This window comes from Hemitrygon akajei, chromosome 5 (assembly GCF_048418815.1).
Source record: "Hemitrygon akajei chromosome 5, sHemAka1.3, whole genome shotgun sequence".
Classification (NCBI taxonomy): Eukaryota; Metazoa; Chordata; class Chondrichthyes; order Myliobatiformes; family Dasyatidae; genus Hemitrygon; species Hemitrygon akajei.
The window spans coordinates 9418829-9439380 of NC_133128.1; the positions used below are offsets into that span (position 1 = coordinate 9418829).

Below are 20552 nucleotides of genomic sequence, written 5' to 3' on the forward strand. Positions count from 1 at the left end.
TCTCTGAACCTTTGGTGTTTGAATTTTCTCCCATTTAGATAACAGTATTTTTCCTTTGGAAGGAAAAACCGAGGTAGAACATACAAGGTAAATGGTAGGGCACTGAGGAGTGCAGTAGAATAGAGGGATCTGGGAATACAGATACAAAATTCCATAAAAGTGGCATCACAGTTAGATAGGGTAGTAAAGAGAGCTTTTGGTACTTTGGTCTTTATAAATCGAAGTATTGAGTACAAGTGTTGGAATGTTATGCTGAAGTTGTATAAAGCATTGTTGAGGCTGAATTTGGAGTATTGTGTGCAGTTTTGGTCACCGAATTACAGGAAGGATATTAATAAGGTTGAAAGAGTGCAGAGAAGGTTTACAAGGATGTTGCCGGGACTTGAGAAACTGAGTTACAGAGAAAGGTTGAATAGGTTAGGACTTTATTCCCTGGGGCGTAGAAGAATGAGGGGAGATGTGATAGAGGTATATAAAATTATGATGGGTATAGATAGGGTGAATGCAAGCAGGCTTTTCCCACTGAGGTTAGGGAAGAAAAAAACCCAGAGGTCATGGGTTAAGGGTGAAGGGGGAAAAGTTTGAAGGGAACATTGGTGGGGGGGGGGGGGCTTCTTCACTCAGAGAGTGGTGGGAGTGTGGAATGAGCTGCCAGTTGAAGTGGTGAATGCAGGCTCACTTTTAACATTTAAGAAAAACTTGGACAGGTACATGGATGAGAGGTGTATGGAGGGATATGGGCCAGGTGCAGGTCAGTGGGACTAGGCAGAAAAATGGTTGGGCACAGCCAAGAAGGGCCAAAAGGCCTGTTTCTGTGCAGTAATGTTCTATAGTTCTATTGTTCCTTTTACCAAAATGCATTATTATACATTTCCCAACACTATTGCATGTGCCATTTTTTTTGTCCATTCTTCTAGTTTGTCTAAGTCCTGCTGCAATCGCATTGCTTCCTCAGCACTACCTACCCCTCCACCTATCATCCACAAACTTTGCCACAAAGCCACTAATTCCATAATCTAAATCACTGACAAACAATGTGAAAAGTAGCGGGTCCCAATACCGACCCCTGAGGAACACCACTCTTCACCGGCAGCCAACCAGAAAAGGTGACTTTTATTCCCACTTGCTGCCTCCTGCCTGTCAGCCATTCCTCTATCCATGCCAGTATCTTTCCTGTAACACCATGGGATTTTATCTTGTTAAGCGGCCTCATGTGTGGCACCTTATCAAATGCCTTCTGAAATTCCAAGTAAATGACATCCACTGCCTTTCCTTTGTCCACCCTGCTTGTTACTTCCTCGAAGATCTCTAACAGATTTGTCAGGCAAGATTTCCCTTTGCAGAAACCATGCTGACTTTGACTTCTTTTATCATTAGTCTCCAAATACCCTGAAACCTCATCCTTAGTCATTGACTCCAGCACTTTCTCAACCACTGAGCGCTAACTGGCCTAAAATTTCCTTTCTTTTGCCTTCATCCCTGATTTATTATCCCTTTCAACCCTATTCTCCTGCCTACACTTCATGACTGTGTGAGCCATAACCACACCAAAAGGTGTTTAAAAATTACAAATATAATGTTCCCTGTAACTGTAACACTATTCTGCATTCCTTGTGATGCAAATGAAAGAGACTGTACAGAAGGCAGGCAAAACTAAGTTTTCACTATACCTCAGTCCATGAGACAAAGATAAACACACTTACACATTTATTGATGAGAATGGAACCAAAATTGAACTGAATATCCAAAGCTACTTATAAAATAGAAATTGTTGAACTGTCTCCTTTTTTGGTCATTTTTGCCTAGATTAATTTGACTCCAGTTCCTTAGGGTTACCATGGCTGATGGGGTGGGGGGGGGGGGGTGGTGCCAGTGTTAGTGTGGATAAGCTCCCACTGCCTATTAAGTGTTCCCAATGTTGTGTGGCCCAAGTAGCCTCTGATAGCCAAAGCAACACACACAAAATGCTGGAGGAACTCAGCAGATCTGGCAGCATCTATGGAAAAAAGTAGAGTTGACATTTCAGGTTGAGACACTTCATCAGGATTCAGACGGAAGGGGTAAGGTGCCACAATAAAAGAGCTCCAATATATGAACGGGTCTCACCGATGTACGGGAGGCCACATTGGGAGCACTGGACACAATTCGTATTTTTTTTAAACACACTGAGTGTTTGATGTTTTTCTTTTAATGTGTTCCATGGTGTTTCTTTGTTTCGTGGCTGCCTGTGGGAGGACATACTTTGATAATAAATGTACTTTGAACCTTTCCACCCTAATTATGTGTGCTTATAGTCATAGAGTATAGAACACTGCAGAGCAGAAACAGGCCTTTTGGCCCATCTAGTCCATGCTGAAATTTTAGTCCACCTAGTTCTATTCACCCGCACCTGGACATGCCATTCCCAGCTCATTCATTTCCCTCACCAAATTTCTCTTAAATGTTGAAATCAAACCTGCATGCACCATGCGCTGGCAGCTCATTCCACACTCCCACCACCCTCTGAGTGAACAAGTTTCCCATCATGCTCCCCTTAAATATTTTACCTCTCACCCTTAACTCATGACCTCTAGCTCCTGTGTCATCCAACCTCAGTGGAAAAAGTCTGCTTGCATTTACCCTATCTATACCTCTCAGAATTTTGTATACCTCTATTAAATCTTTCCTCATTCTCCTATGCTCCAGGGAATAAAATCCTAACCTATTCAGCCATTCCCTAAAACTCAGTTCCTCAAATTCTGGCAACATCCTTGTAAATCTTCTCTGCACTCTTTCAGTCTTACTGACGTCTTTCCTGTAGGTAGGTGACCAGAACAGCACACGATATTCCAAATTAGGCCTCACCAATGTCTTATATAACTTCAACAAAACATCCCAAATCCTGTACTCAATATTTTGATTTATGAAGGCCAATGTACCAAAAGTTTTGTTTTGACCCTATCTACCTGTGACAATGCTGTGCTTGTGCTTTATGTGTCTAGCTGCCAGTCAGGATTTGGAAGATCGCACACCTGTTGGGAGCCTACAACAGCCACAATCAAAGTTTCAACCGAAGAACATCTGTTCGGAGAATCGGTGCAACCAAAATGAGCTGGACCCTGGTTGGGACTTCTCATATCCTTGGCCCAGTAGGGCCCACACCCTTGGGTGGTACCAAATGCCAGACGTCCTCTCCCCATGGGATCTAAAGCAACATACCTGTTGGAGAAAGCTGCAGGATTCGGTGGGCCCACGATGGAGTGCCACTCTGCCAAGGGAGCGGGTCTGGCCTCCTCTCTGCTGTCCGCACGCCTGTCATTGCCAAGCGTTTCCCAGCTCCTTCACAGACACCGATCTGTCAGACCCACTGGTAGGTAGATCTCCTCACGTCATCTAATGTGCTTTTCCATGGACTGAACAATTTGATGCTGAGACTTACACACCACACGGGAGCAGGGGACGGAGACGTTACTTTATACTCAATGCTTCAATGTAAATTTATTATCAAAGTATATATATATATATATATATATATATATATATATATATGTCACCATATACATCCTGAGATTTATTTTCTTGTGGGCATACTCTGTAAATCCATAATAGAATAATAACCATAACAGAATCCATGAAAGACTGCACCAACTTGGCCGTTCAACCAGCGTGCAAAAGACAACAAACTGTGTAAGTAGAAAAAGAAAAGAAAGAATAATTGTAAGTAAGTTGGAAGATGTGCAGCTCGGGTTGTTGATAGTTGGTTTTAGTTGCGAATGTGTTGTCACTGTGAGGAGACATTGTCAGTGCGCTATCGATTGTGGTGTATCCTCCGAATTCATGGCCTTTAAATACTTTTCAGTCAGCTGACTGGACATAATTTTAAAACTCAATTGTGATGTGGGGATCCTATTTATGAGCTGATGCAGGCCAACGTCCTGACCATGATGTATGAAGTTCACCACACAGTCAATCAGCTACGAGGTTTCCTCCCCACATCACAACTGAGTTTGAGGATCATCTATCCTACAAAGAAAAGCTGGCAAAAAGAAAAAGTCTTTTACTAACCACCAAATATCTGAAGTGTGGCAGTCGCTGAATTAGTTATAAAATTGCTATTGGTTTATTACTGTCACAAAAAGAGGAATTAGCTTTAACTGTTCAACGGACATGGAAACATCAAAGCATACAGTGAAAGGTTTTGGTCTGTCTGAGGACGTGCTGGGGACAGCCCATGAATGTCACCAGCATAGCATGCCCACATTTCTCTTAAAATGTACAAAGATGTACATCTTTGTGATGTGGGAGGAAACCGGAGCATCCAGAGGAAACCCATACAGTCATGTGGAGAACGTACACATTCTTTACAGATAGCGGCCGGATAGCTCCTGATCAATGATCACTAGCTCCGTCAATCAATGCACTAGCTGCTATGTTACTATGCTAACTGTACAGAAATGCAGTGAAAAGCTTTTGCTCGTGTGTCAACCAGACAGATCATTCCATTCATCAGTACATCGAGGTAGTGAACAGGAAGACAGTGCAGAGGAAAGTGCAGTGCGTGTCGACAAATACAGTGCACGAGCCACGATAAAATAGACTGAGAAATCAAGAGCCTAGTGCAAAGAAAATTTACAGGAATGTTGTTGGAATTTGAGGATCTGAGTTACAGGCAACGGCTGAATAGGCTAATACATTATTCCCTGGAGATCTTATAGAGGTATATAAAATCATGAGGGTATACATAGGGAAAATGCAGGCAGCCTCTTTCACTGAGGTTGAGTGAGACTGGAACTAGAGCTTCAGTAAAAGACTGTACGCAACAGGGGGGGACAAACAACCAATGTGCAATAGACACCAAAACTGTTCAAATACAAAAAAAAACAATAACTATCAAGAACATGAGATGAAAAATCCTTGAAAGTGAGTCGATAGATTCTCACTCAACCTCAGTGAAAAGGCGGCTTGTACCACAGAGGCAAAATTCATGAGGGTGAGGAATGCAGGACCAAAGGTACTGTATTTAAATGTGTGTAGCATTTGTCCACCATAAGGTACTGTATTTAAATGTGTGTAGCATTTGGAATAAGGTGGACAAACTTGTGGCGCAATTTGAGATTGGGTGATATGACGTTGTGGGTATCATTGAATCGTGACTGAAAGAAGGTCATTGTTGGGAGTTTAACATCAAAGGATACACTTTGTATCAAAAGGACAGGCAGGAAGGCATAGGCGGTGGTGTGGCTCTGTTGGCAAGAGATGGAATTACATCTTTAGAAAGAGGTGACAGGGTCAGAGAATGTTGAATCTTTGTCGTGGAGTTAAGAAAGTGCAAGGGTAAAAAGACCATTATGAGAATCATATATATGCCTCTAAATAGTAGCCAAGATGTGGGGTCGAGATTGCAAAGGGAGCTGGAAAGGGTATGTAATTAGGGTAAATCACAATTGTAATGAAGGGCTTCAATATGCAGGGAGATTGGGAAAAACAGGTTGGTGTCAGATCGCAAGTGAGGAACTTTGTTGAATGCCTACAAGATGGCTTTTTAGAACAGCTTGTGCTTGAGCCTGCTCGGGGAAAGGCTATCTTAGATTGGGTGTTGTATGATAACCCAGATTTTATTAGTCAGCTTAATGTAAAGGAATGCTTAGGAGGCAGAGATCATAATACGATTGAATTCATGCTGCAATTTGAGAGGGAGAAGCATATCACATGTATCAGTATCGCAGTGCAACAAAAGGAATTACAGAGGCATGAGAGAGGAACTTGGTCCTGGAGGAGGGTACAGGCGGTGATGACGGCAAAGCAGAGGTGGCTGAAGTTTCTGGGAATAGTTCACAAGACACAGAATAGATATGTCCCACAGAAGAAGAAGTTCTTAAATGGCAGGGTGAGGCAACCGTGGCAGATAGGGGAAGTTAAGAACTGCATAAAAGCCAAGGAAAGAGCATATAAGGTAGCAAAAGTGAGTGGAAAGTCAGATGATTGGGAGACTTTTAAAATCCAACAAAAGACAACTAAAAGAGCTATACAAAGGGAAAAGATGAAATATGAGGGGCAAGCTAGCCAATAATGTAAAGAAGGATACTAAAAGATTTTTCAATTATATAGAGAATAAAGGGGAGGTGAGATCGATATTGGACCACTGGAAAATGATACTGGTGAGGTAATAATGGGGGACAAAGAAATGGCAGATGTGCTTTGCTTCAGTCTTACTGTGGAAGACATTAGCTGTATGTCAGAGGTCTGTGAGTGTCAGCAGACAGGAGTGAGTGCCATTGCTATTACATAGAAAAAAATGCTAGGCAAACTAAGGTGGATAAGTTACCTGGGCCAGATGGACTACATCCCAGAGTCCTGAGAGAGGTTGCTGAAGAGATAATGGATGCATTGGTCATGATCTTTCAAGAGTTGCTTGATTCTGGCATGGTCCCAGAGGACTGGAAAATTGCAAATGTCACTCCACTCTTTAAGAAGGGAGGAAGACAAAAGAGATGAAATTATAGGCTATAGGGGAAATTTGCCTGACAAATCTGTTACAGGTCTTTGAGGAAGTAACAACCAGGGTGGACAACAGAGAGGCAGTGGACATCATTTACTTAGATTTTCAGAAGGCATTTGATAAGGTGCCACACATGAGGCTGCTTAACAAGATAAAATCCTATGGTGTTACAGGAAAGATACTGGCATGGAGAGAGGAATGGCTGACAGGCAGGAGGCAGCAAGTAGGAATAAAGGGGGCCTTTTCTGGTTGGCTGCAAGTGATTAGTGGTGTTCTTCAGGGGTCTGTATTGGCCCCACTGCTTTTCACATTGTTTGTCATTGATTTAGATAATGGAATTGATGGCTTTGTGGTAAAGTTTGCGGATGATGCGAAGATAAGTGGAGGGGTAGGTAGTGCTGAGGAAGCAATGCAATTGCAGCAGAACTTAGATATTTTGGAGGAATGGGCAAGAAAGTGGCAGGTGGAATACAGTGTTGGGAAATGTATGCAAATGCATTTTGGTAAAAGGAACAATCATGCAGACTATTATCTAAATGGAGAGAAAGTTCAAACATCAGAGGTACAAAGGGATTTAGGAGTCCTCGTGCATGACTCCCAAAAGGTTAAGACTATAAAACCATAAGACAAAGGAGCAGGAGTCGGCCATTCGGCCCATCGAGTCTGCTCCGCCATTTCATCATGAACTGATCCAATCTCCCCTTTAGTCCCATTCCCCCGCCTTCTCACCATAACCTTTGAAGCCCTGACTACTCAGATACCTATCAATCTCTGCCTTAAATACACCCAATGACTTGGCCTCCATTGCCGCCTGTGGCAACAAATTCCATAGATTCACCACTCTCTGGCTAAATTTATAGGTTGAGTCTGTGGTAAAGAAGGCAAATGCAATGCTGATATTTATTTTAAGGGGAATGGAATATAAAAGCAAGGAGATCATGCTAAAGCTGTATGAGACACCAGTTAGGTTTCACTTTGGAGAATTGCCAATAGTTTTGGGTCCGATATCTCACAAAGCATGTACTGTCATTGGAGAAAGTCCAGTGGAGTTTCATGAGGATGATTCCAGGAATGAAGAGGTTAACATATGAGAAGCATTTGGTAGCTTTGGGCCTGTGCTCAGTGGAATTTAGAAGAATGCATGGGGATCTCATTGAAACCTACTGAATGCTAAAAGGACTCGATAAGGTGGATGTTTCCTCTGATGGGGTGCTCAGAACTAGAGAGTACAGCCTCAAAATTGAGGGGTGACCTTTTCGAGCAGGAGAATTTTTTTTAGCTTAAAAGTGGTGAATCTGTGGAATTCTTTGCCACAGGCTGCAGTGGAGGCCAAATCCGTGGGTACATTCAAAGCAGATGTTGATTGAATCCCGATTGGTTGGGGCATCAAGGGATATAGTGAGAAAGCAGGTGTATGGAGTTGAATGGGATCCAGGATCAGCCATGATGGACTCAATGGGCTGTTACTTTGTCCTGTGGTCTTATGGTGTTAGGTTGTGGGAACAGTTCAGTGATGGGCCGAGTGAAGTTAAGGGTGAAAGATGAATACGTAAGTGGAACTTCTTCACTCAGAGGGTGATGTGAGTGTGGAATGAACTGCCAGAGGAAGTGGTGGATGTGAGTGAAATATTTAAGAAAAGCTTGGATAAGCATGTGGAGGGGAGGGGTTTGGAAGGGTATGGGCCTAGGCAGAAAAGCAGGCTGGCACAGACTAGATGGACCAAAGGGCCCTCTTTGACTCTAAGAATTAATCTTTAGCATATGAGAGGCCTGTTCGAGAGTCTGATAATAGCAAAAGTTGTGCTAGAGTCCAGTGGTATGTGTTTTTTTTTAGAACCATAGAACATTACAGCACAGAAACAGGCCTTTTGGCCCTTCTTGGCTATGCCGAACCATTTTTCTGCCTAGTCCCACTGACCTGCACCTGGGCCATATCCCTCCATACACCTCTCATCCATGCACCTGTCCAAGTTTTTCTTAAATGTTAAAAGTGAGCCCGCATTCACCACTTCATCTGGCAGCTCATTCCACATTCCCACCACTCTCTGTGTGAAGAAGCCCCCCCCCCAATGTTCCCTTTAAACTTTTCCCCCTTCACCCTTAACCCAAGTCCTCTAGTTTTTTTTTCTCCCCTAACCTCAGTGGGAAAAGCCTGCTTGCATTCACTCTATCTATACTCATCATAATTTTATATACCTCTATCAAATCTCCCCTCATTCTTCTACGCTCCAGGGAATAAAGTCCTAACCTATTCAACCTTTCTCTGTAACTCAGTTTCTCAAGTTCCGGCAACATCCTTGTAAACCTTCTCTGCACTCTTTCAACCTTATTAATATCCTTCCTGTAATTTGGTGACCAAAACTGCACACAATACTCCAAATTCGGCCTCACCAATGCCTTATACAACCTCATCATAACATTCCAACTCTTATACGCAATACTTTGATTTATAAAGGCCAATGTACCAAAAGCTCTCTTTACTACCCTATCTATCTGTGACGCCACTTTTAGGGAATTTTGTATCTGTATTCCTAGATTCCTCTGTTCTACTGCACTCCTCAGTGCCCTACAATTTACCTTGTATGTTCTACCTTGGTTTGTCCTTCCAAAGTGCAATACCTCACACTTGTCTGTATTAAACTCCATCTGCCATTTTTCAGCCCAATTATCCAGCTGGTCCAGGCCCCTCTGCAAGCTTTGAAAACCTTCCTCACTGTCCACTACACCTCCAATCTTTGTATCATCAGCAAATTTGCTGATCCAATTTACCACATTATCATCCAGATCATTGATAAAGATGACAAATAACAATAGACCCAGCACTGAACCCTGTGGCACACCACTAGTCACAGGCCTCCACTCAGAGTAGCAATCCTCCACTACCACTCTCTGGCTTCTTCCATTGAGGCAATGTCTAATCCAATTTACTACCTCATCATGTATACCTAGCAACTGAATCTTCCTAACTAACCTCCCATGTGGGACCTTCTCTAAGGCCTTACTGAAGTCCATGTAGACAACATCCACTGCCTTCCCTTCACCCACTTTCTTGGTAACCTCCTCGAAAAACTCTAATAGATTTGCTAAACATGACCTACCATGCACAAAGCCATGTTGATTTTCCCTAATAAGTCCCTGTCTATCCAAATACTTGTAGATCCTATCTCTTAGTACTCCTTCCAATAATTTACTACTACTGACGTCAAACTAACCAGCCTATAATTTCCTGGATTACTTTTAGAGCCTTTTTCAAACAACGGAACAACATGAACTATCCTCCAATCCTCCAGCACCTCACCCACAGATAACAGCATTTTAAATATATCTGCCAGGGCCCCTGCAATTTCAACACTAGTCTCCTTCAAGGTCCGAGGGAATACTCTGTCAGGTCCTGGGGATTTATCTACTCTGATTTGCCTCAAGATAGCAAGCACCTCCTCCTCTTCAATCTGTATAGGTCCCATGACCCCACTACTTGTTTGCCTTATTTCCATTGACTCCATGCCAGTTTCCTTAGTAAATACAGACGCAAAAAACCCATTTAAGATCTCCCCCATTTCTTTTGGTTCCATACATAGCCGACCACTCTGATCTTCAAAAGGACCAATTTTATCCCTTACTATCCTTTTGCTCTTAATACACCTGTTGAAGCTCTTTGGATTATCCTTCACCTTGACTGTCAAAGCAACCTCATGTCTTCTTATAGCCCTCCTGATTTCTTTCTTAAGTATTTTTCTGCACTTCTTATACTCCTCAAGCACCTCAATTGCTCCCTGTTTCCTATACATGTCATACATCTCTCTTCTTCTTTATCAGAATTCCAATATCCCTCGAGAACCAAGGTTCCTTATTCTTATTCACTTTGCCTTTAATCCTGACAGGAACATACAAACTCTGCACTCTCAAAGTATCTCCTTTGAAGGCCTCCCATTTACCAATCATATCCTTGCCAGAGAACAACCTGTTCCAATCCACGCTTTTTAGATAGAACATAGAACAGTACAGCACATTATAGGCCCTTCGGCCCACAATGTTGTGCCGACCCTCAAACCCTGCCTCCCATATAACCCCCCACCTTAAATTCCTCTATATACCTGTCTAGTAGTCTCTTAAACTTCACTAGTGTATCTGCCTCCATCACTGACTCAGGCAGTGTATTCCACGCACCAACCACTCTCTGAGTGAAAAACCTTCCTCTAATATCCCCCTTGAACTTCCCTCCCCTTACCTTAAAGCCATGTCCTCTTGTACTGAGCAGTGGTGCCCTGGGGAAGAGGTGCTGGCTGTCCACTCTGTCTATTCCTCTTAATATCTTGTACACCTCTATCATGTCTCCTCTCATCCTCCTTCTCTCCAAAGAGTAAAGCCCTAGCTCCCTTAATCTCTGATCATAATCCATACTCTCTAAACCAGGCAGCATCCTGGTAAATCTCCTCTGTACCCTTTCCAATGCTTCCACATCCTTCCTATAGTGAGGCCACCAGATCTGGACACAGTACTCCAAGTGTGGCCTAACTAGAGTTTTATAGAGCTGCATCATTTCTCATTTATAGATCCATTCTCATTTCTTCAAATTTGGCCTTTTTCTAGTTTAGAGCCTCAACCCGAGGACCAGATCTATCTTTATCCATGATCAAGTTGAAACTAATGGTGTTATGATCACTGGAACCAAAATGTTCTCCCACACACACTTCCGTCACCTGTCTTAACTCATTTCCTAATAGGAGATCTAATATTGCATCCTCTCTAGTTGGTACCTCTATATATTGATTTAGAAAACTTTCCTGAACACATTTTACAAACTAACCCATCTAGACCTTTAACAGTATGGGAGTCCCAATCAATATTTGGATAATTAAAATCCCCTACGATCACAACTTTATGTTTCCTGCAGTTGTCTGCTATCTCTCTGCAGATTTGCTCCTCTAATTCTCGCTGATTATTGGGTGGTCTTTAATACAACCCCATTAATATGGTCATACCTTTCCTGTTTCTCAGCTCCACACATATATCCTTGGTAGACAAGCCCTCTAATCTGTCCTGCCTGAGTACTGCTGTAACATTTTCCCTGACTAGCAATGCCACCCTTCATCCCTCTGCCTCTATCACATCTGATACATCGGAACCCTGGAACATTAAGCTGCCAGTCCTGCCCCTCCTGTAGTCAAGTTTCACTAATGGCTATAATGTCATAATTCCATGTGTCAATCCACGCCCTCAGCTCATCTGCCTTCCCCACAATACTCCTCGTATTGAAATAGACACACCTCAGGAGACTATTACCACCACACACAACCCTTCTATTTGTGACTTTGCATGAACTTTTAACATCATTTATTTTCACCCCTGCTCCACTATCTGCTTTGGCACTCTGGTTCCCCCCCCCCCCCCCCCACCACCGATGGTGTTCTCAAGCTTTTATATCCCCTACCTGTGAGAAACTTAGTGTCAATGGAAGGGAGGCTGATTTGTGTGATGTACTGTACCTGTTATTGTAGCTTAGAAAACCTGGCAAACAAATTGTGTAGAGCAAGCTGCCAAATTTCAGTGCTAAGTATACGCAGATGTCAGGAAGCGTAAGACAAAGGAACACATACCAATCCTCATAGAGGGATCAGAAGTGGAGAGAGTGAGCAGCTTCAAGTTCCTGGGTGTCAAGATCTCTGAGGATCCAACCTGGTCCCTACATATTGCTGCAGCTATAAAGAAGGCAAGACAGTGACTATACTTCGTTAGGAGTTTGAAGAGATTTGGTATGTACCATGGAGAGCATTCTGACAGGCTGCATCACTGTCTGGTATGGTGGTGGGGCTCCTACACAGCACCAAAAGAAGCTGCAGAGGGTTGTAAATCTAGTCAGCTCCATCTTGGGTACTAGCCTACAAAGTACCTTGGACATCTTCAAGGAGTGGTGTCTCAGAAAGACAGTGCCCATTATTTAGGACCCCCAGCACCCAGGACATGCCCTTTTCTCATTGTTACCATCAGGAAGGAGGTACAGAAGCCTGAAGGCGCACACAGTGATTCAGGAACAGCTTCTTCCCCTCTGCCATCCGATTCCTAAATGGACATTGAACCCGTGAACACTACCTCATCTTTTAATGTATATTATTTCTGGGTTTTTTTGCATGACTTTTAATCTATTCAATGCATGTATACTATAATTGATTTTACTTATTTATTAATTAATTATTAATTTCATTATTTTTGCTTCTTCTATATTATGTACTGCATTGAACGGCTGCTGCAAAGTCAACATGTTTCATGGCACATGCCAGTGATAATAAACCTGATTCTGATTCAGAACATGGAACAACACAGCACAGAAACAGGTGCTTTAGCCCAATGTGATCAGATCTCAAAAATATGAAGATCCCTGGCACTATTATAAGAGTGTTAAACCATATAACAATTACAGCACGGAAACAGGCCATCTTGGCCCTTGTAGTCCGTGCCGAATGCTTACTCTCACCTAGTCCCACCTATCTGCACTTGTCGTGGTTTCTCGTGCCCCACAAACGACCAGGAGACGCAGAAGATTCTTCAAGAAGGGTTAAACTTTAATTTGCAAATCAAAGCTGAGACAGTCATTGAGCTAGTCGCTGATTGCCCACCGATCCTTGTACATAGCATTTTTTATAGCAATCTCCTGGTTTAGTTGCATTAGCATATCCAATCGGTCTACAGTTGCGTATCACAAGTACATCCGCCACTATTGTTTCTACCCATTGACTTAATGATGTTCTAATCTACATCTCTTAGCTACCTCTCATTAACACTCCATTATCTTCTACATTCTTAAGATTTCATTCTCCTACTAAATTGGATACATGCATAGCAAATAGCAAACTCAAAGCTGACTACATAATCTACATCTCTTAGCTACCTCTCATTAACACACCATTATCTTCTACATTCTTAAGATTTCATTCTCCTACTAAATTGGATACATGCATAGCAAATAGCAAGCTCAAAGCTGACTACATAGTTTTGGTTACACAGCAAACAATGCAACTTTTATACTCCAATACACTCAGCCCATAACCCTCCCTTCCTTTCCTGTCCATATACTTATCCAATTTTTTTTAAATGACAATATTGAACCTGCCTCTACCACTTCTACTGGAAGCTTGTTCCACACAACTATCACTCTCTGAGTAAAGAAGTTCTCCCTCGTGTTACCCCAAAACTTTTGCTCCTTAACTCTCAACTCATGTCCTCTTGCTTGAATCTCCCCTACTCTAAATGGAAAAAGCCTATCCACGTCAACTCTATCTATCTCCCTCATAATTTTAAATACCCAAGTCCCCCCTCTTTCTTTCTTTTCTTTTTAAATCTTTTTATTGATTTTAAGAACATAACATAAGTAAAATATAAGTACAAAAAACATTTGAGAGTACACAATAGATTCATTAATAATCAATTATATATTATCAATGTAAAAAGTCTCCCAAACTTATAATATTAATATGAAGGATTTAAGACGAAAAGCACAAAAAAAACCCCAAAAAGAAGAAGAAAAAAAAACAATATATAAAAAAAAACTAACATGGGCAATTGTATAATGTTAAGTACACACAGTAGTGCCAATGACTCCGAACCTCCATTTATACAATTCAGGATGGTAGCAATAAGGTTCAGGATCAGACCATTTAACTCGCATGAAAATGTTGAATAAATGGTCTCCAAGTTTCCTCAAATTTAACTGAGGAGTTAAAGACCACACTTCTAATTTTTTCTAAACTCAAACAGGAAATGGTTTGAGAGAGCCACTGAAATACAGTTGGAGGATTAATTTATTTCCAGTTCAATAAAATAGATCTTCTAGCCAATAGTGTAGCAAATGCAATCATTCGCTGAGAAGAAGCAGATAAACACATATTATCTATCATAGGTAGACCAAAAATTGCAGTAAAAGGATGTGGTTGAAGATTAATATTTAAAACTCTTGAAATGATATTAAAAATATCCTTCCAATAGCTTTGTAAACAAATCCCCCCTCAACCTTCTACGCTCCAAAGAATAAAGTCCTAACTTGTTCCCTGGTATGATAAATTGAACTCACAATCTATCTCATTATGGCCTTACACCTTATCATTTACCACACTGCACTTTCTCTGTAACTATTACACTTCATTTTGCATTGTTATTGTGTTACCTTGACTTTCCATCAGTAAAATGAGTAATGATTTAATCTGCATGAACAGTAGGCAAGACAAACACGAGGGATTCTGCAGATGCTAGAAATCCAGAGTAACACATGCAAAATGCTGGAGGAGCTCAGCAGGTCAGGCAGCATCTATGGGAATGAATAAACATTTGACTTTTCTGACCGAGACCCTTCTTGAGGACTCAAGTATACAAGACAAGTTTTTGACTGTATCTCAATACATGTGGCAATAATAAGCTAATCCCAAATCTAATTCCAATTCTTTTACTGGAAACTTACTTTGTGATGTTGGCTTGGGCTCTCACTATCTCAATGCAATAGAAAAGCTTTCTACGGCAAACTGTACATGATAGAGTGGGCAGCCAGAGACTTTTTGCCAGGTCGGAAATGGCTAATGTGAGAGGGCACAATTCTAAAATGATTTTAGGAGCTGGGCTGAGAACTGGCAGGTTGAGTTCAACCCAGAAAAGTGTGAAGTGATTTACTTTAGAAGGTTGAATTGGATTAATTGCAGGGTTCTTAGCAGTGTGGAGGAACAGAGGGATCTTGAGGTTCACATCAATATTTGCCATGCAAATTGATAGGGTTGTAGAGCGTTACATACCCCGTCAGTATCTTGTGACTGTCTTATGACTATGATGTAATTGAGTATCTGGTGAGCATGATGTAATGGTCTTGTGATGGTGGGGTGATGTAATTTCCCACCAGTATGAGGTCACGTGATGACATGTTCTCAACAGGTATAAAACTGGAAAGCCTGCTGTGACGCAGGAGTTTAAGTTGAGACGTCGTTCAATTCGTCAGTTACTCCGTTAATGCTGCGTATTCGATCTCATGACGCAGTTTTGTTTTAAAGTGGAGTTTTACTTTCTATCTTAAGTCTCAAAGGTTATTGCCGGCAGTTTTGCCAAACACTGCTAGTTTTGGTTTGATCTACCTTTGCAATTCAGTTGGAGAGGGAAGAATTTACCGAAGTACGGAAACCCGAAGGATCGAGCAAAGTTGGTGTCTTCAGCAGTTTAATAAAGGATCGACCATACTGGATCTTCGTTCAAGGAAGTAGTGACCTGCATCTGAGATAACCCCTGCCTGTAAGAGCAGAAAGGGTTGGGGCAGTGTTATTCGCCAAGGAAAATGTCAGTTCCTTTAAGCCATTTTATTTCCTTCATCGTGAGTCTTTCAGGCAAGGCATATTTTGGCTGGGATCAGCAGTAACGTCATGTCGTCAAGGAATTTGTTACTTCAGGAAAGTCTCTCCTAATTGACTGTATAAATCATTTTGGACTTTCACATTTATCACTTTAAGAACATTGTTCGCATTTATCGCTTTAAGATCTGTTCAAGTTGCCGTATAGGAGTTAACTTCCAGTTACCGTAGATTCCGGACTACAGAGCGTACCTGATTAAAAGCCGCTGGCTCTAATTTTAGAAATAAAATCAATTTTTTACTTGTACAGGCCGCACCGGATTTTCGGCCGCAGGTGTCCCACGTTGTAATATGAGATATTTACACAGAAAGATATTACACGTGAGGATTTTTTAACTTTTAATTAAATCCATATGGTAACAAACAAATATATATTGCAAATGCTTTTTTTCGAACCGTGCCTGTAATACGGCTACTTTTAAATATACATACGTATCGGTAACACAAATTACGTTGCATATACTTTTTTACTGAACAGCACGAACAACATTCCAATATCTCCTAGCGACTGGTAAAAATATATATACTGCAGCCTACCAGGAAAAGTTATTGATCGCCTTTAACTTAAAAGCAGCGTTTTCGCTCGGGTCTGATGTGCTCGGGTCTAATGAGCTCGCGTAACGCGATCGGGTCTAATCGGGTCTAATGTGCTCGGGTCTGATGAGCTCGCGTAACGCGATCGGGTCTAATCGGGTCTAATGTGCTCGGGTCTGATGTGCTCGGGTCTGATGAGCTCGCGTAACGCGATCGGGTCTAATCGGGTCTAATGTGCTCGGGTCTGATGTGCTCGGGTCTGATGAGCTCGCGTAACGCGATCGGGTCTAATCGGGTCTAATGTGCTCGGGTCTGATGAGCTCGCGTAACACGATCGGGTCTAATCGGGTCTAATGTGCTCGGGTCTGATGAGCTCGCGTAACGCGATCGGGTCTAATCGGGTCTAATGTGCTCGGGTCTGATGAGCTCGCGTAACGCGATCGGGTCTAATCGGGTCTAATGTGCTCGGGTCTGATGTGCTCGGGTCTGATGAGCTCGCGTAACGCGATCGGGTCTAATCGGGTCTAATGTGCTCGGGTCTGATGTGCTCGGGTCTGATGAGCTCGCGTAACGCGATCGGGTCTAATCGGGTCTAATGTGTTCGGGTCTGATGTGCTCGGGTCTGATGAGCTCGCGTAACGCGATCGGGTCTAATCGGGTCTAATGTGCTCGGGTCTGATGTGCTCGCGTAACGCGATCGGGTCTAATCGGGTCTAATGTGCTCGGGTCTGATGAGCTCGCGTAACGCGATCGGGTCTAATCGGGTCTAATGTGCTCGGGTCTGATGAGCTCGCGTAACGCGATCGGGTCTAATCGGGTCTAATGTGCTCGGGTCTGATGTGCTCGGGTCTGATGAGCTCGGGTCTGATGAGCTCGCGTAACGCGATCGGGTCTAATGTGCTCGGGTCTGATGTGCTCGGGTCTGATGAGCTCGCGTAATGCCCCCACCTTCCCGTTTATCGCAAACCGGTATCCCACAAGACGCGGCGAAACCGGGTGTGACGTCATAGCATCCCGGGATGTAGTACAGAAAACAAATATAGTTAAAACACTTCTAACTTTAACTAACAAATGAATTACTAAGCGAAAATATTATAAACTAAGTAACTGCCATAAAGGCAGCACAATGCTTTTCTTCGAGTGTTTTCCATGTTGATGAGGGTGAGTACAAATGACTGATTTACAATAATTTAATTGTGAAAGTGCGCTTGATTTATCGTACAATTTCATTGGACCTCTGTGAACTACTCATCAATTTTATTGGTCTACTGTTACGAGGCAAAATGTTTACGAGGCGGCATGAAAAAAAACCATGTATTAGCCGCTCTGGATTAAAGGCCGCAGAGTTCAAAGCTGTTCAAAATGTGGGAAAAAAGTAGCGGCTTATAATCCGACATCTACGGTAAGTTAGTCGTTTGTTTACTTTTCATTTTTGTTGAGCGGAGTTTAATAAATTGTTTATAAAAAACCTGTCTCAATTTTATATTCATTGTTGCCGGAGACGTATGGTAAGAGAAAGTGTAAGACATGTTGGCCTTCATTAGTGAGGGAAATGAGTTCAAGAGCAGTGAAGAAATTGAGGGCTGAAGTGCCTGTACTGTGCTCTAATATTTTATTTTCTGTAGCTGATATTGTTCTTTTTTGGCAGTAGTACAATGCATTCAAAAATTACTCTAAGTTATAATAAAAAAATAAATAAATAGTGCAAGAGACGAACAGCGATGTGGTATTCAAGGACCATTCAGAAATCTGATGATGGAGGGGAAGAAAATATTTCAAAATGTTGAATGTGCGTCTTCAGGCTCCTGTACCTCCTCCCTGATGGTAGTACTGAGACAAGGGCACGCCCTGGATGGTGATGGTCCTTAATGATTGATGCCGCCTTCTTGAAGCACCACCCAGAAGATGTTATCAATCATGATATTGAACATGAGTCTCCAATTAATTTACCAACTTTGGAACGTGGGAGGAAATTGGAACACAGGGTGGGGGGTGGGGCGGGTGTGAGGAACACACACAGTCACAGGGAAAATGTACAACCTTCACAAAGATATAAATTTATGACTTCTTTCCCTAGACTTCTGCAACTTTTCATGTCGTTTAAAACACTTTAGTTTATCACCTGTTAGTGTCTACCTTTTTGACCAAGACTGTTCACATAACCTAATGCTTCATTAAGTGAAATTGCTCCATATTTTGTTTGAATAGAGTTCTAGCAGAAACTTATAAATTTAAAAGTATTTTATGACTGTTAATGGCTGCCATTCTTGTAGCATTATTTCAGAAATGGAAAGAGAGCTATCTTTAAAACCAGTTTGGAATACTCTTCATGTTGCTGGACAATATGCTAGTTGGAGGAATATCTGAGCTTTCTGTAAGTTACAGTTGTACCGAGCACTGGGGAGGGATTGTGTACTTATTTCCTTCTTTGTTATTGTTCTTGCTGCAATGTTGTGTAATATTTCTTTCAAACGCAAATGGGAAAGGAAATGGAGAAAGAGGGAGGGAGGGGACTGAAGGTGATTGGTATTGTATTGCTCAGACACCATGTTGTATGAATGTCTGAACTGAATGCATAAATTGAACTGCGGTGAACTGAACTTTCCTGGACTGTTTTGATTACTTTTGTGGTTTAATGTTTTATATTCTGTGTTTTTTCCCTCATATTTTGTGTTTGCGTGATTTGTTCTTTTTTTGCACTTCGGGGTTTTATCGTTTATTTCTTTGAATGGGTTCCATGGTTTTCTTTGTTGTATGACTGTCTCCGGGTTATGTACTGCATACAAACTTTGATAATAAATGTACTTTGAATCTCCCTAATTCTTTCACTGGTAAGATAGGTTCATTGTTGTCACATGTACTGAGGTACAGTGAAAAATTTTGCATGCCGTCCACACAGATCGTTTCATCACATCAGTGTATTGAGGCAGTAGAGTGGAAAAGCAATAACAGAAAGCAGAATAAGGTGTCACAGTAACAGAGAAAGTGCAGTGCAGGCAGACGTAGAGTACCGTGCAAAATTATTAGGCACATACTGTATATATAGCTAGGATGCTAAGACTTTTGCACAGTACTGTTTTGTCAACATGGAGCGGAGAGCGAGTTTGTAACTCTGGTGGGAGCAAAGGATGTTGGGAATGGCGAGGGTGGTGTGCTATGGCAGGGGTGTGAGACAGGCTGCACAGAAGGAGTGCCAAGGATTGGGGGGGGGGGGTGTTGGCGTGGGTATAGACACAACCAGTCCTGAGACATCAGGTAGAGTCATTTGATTCCAAACAATTGGTTTATTGATGATTACTGAATGTCTTTCTGGTGCTTCCGGCTCCCTTTTCTCCCCCTTCCCCATTTTTCCCAAACATGATTCCCTTCTCCTTGCCCCCTTCCCACTCTCAGTCCACAATAGAGACTCGTATCAGAATCAGGTTTATCATCACTCACATATGTCATGAAATTTATTCTTTTTTGTGGCAGCAGTACAATACAATACATAAAATGACTACAGTACTGTGCAAAAGTTTTAGGCACATATATACTGTATATATAGCTAGGTGGCTAAGACTTTTGCACAGTACTGCAAGTATACTGCATCCCCTCCTGTAGAAGGCTGCAAATATGGAATATTGAGCAGAGAGCACAAGGAATGGGACAAGAAGAGGAGGACAGAAATTTAGATACTATCTCAAAGGTTTCAATGTCAGAGAAATGTATACAATGTACATCCTGAATGCTTTTCCTTCACAACCATCCATGAAAACAGGGGAGCGCCCCAAAGAATAAACAACACAAGTGTTAGAACCCCAAAGTACCCTCCCAGCTCTCTTCCCTCCTGCACGTAAGTGGCAGCGAGCAACAAACCCCCCTCCTCCCACCGCTAAAAAAAATGCATTGGCACCCGTCACCGAGCACTCAAGTGTGAGCAAAACAACAGTAAAGACGCAGTACCCCCCAAAGACTACATTGTTCACCTGGTATTCGACATACCACAGGCTCTCTCTCTCCCTAATAGGGGAGAAAGAGGAGTCTCCGTTTCACAGCGAGAGGGGAGACATAACAAACAACTTGCTGGTTTACCATGTTAAAAGTACATTGCGTCGGTTTTTTTCGAGCTCTGTGCCCAAAGATCTCAAGTCTCTGGTCACACAGCCAATGATATTCCAGCTCCC

At 42.2% G+C, this 20552-nt stretch overlaps 1 protein-coding gene across 2 annotated transcripts in view; it reads left to right on the forward strand.

The window, feature by feature from the left end:
* Positions 1-20552, forward strand: part of LOC140727479 (SAM domain-containing protein SAMSN-1-like) — a 163555-nt gene that overhangs the window by 37970 nt on the left and 105033 nt on the right. For both annotated transcript variants that reach the window (XM_073044814.1, XM_073044816.1), the window contains one exon: positions 2982-3349. In XM_073044814.1, coding sequence (XP_072900915.1) covers positions 2982-3349 — 368 coding nt within the window. The remainder of the gene's footprint in view (positions 1-2981; positions 3350-20552) is intronic.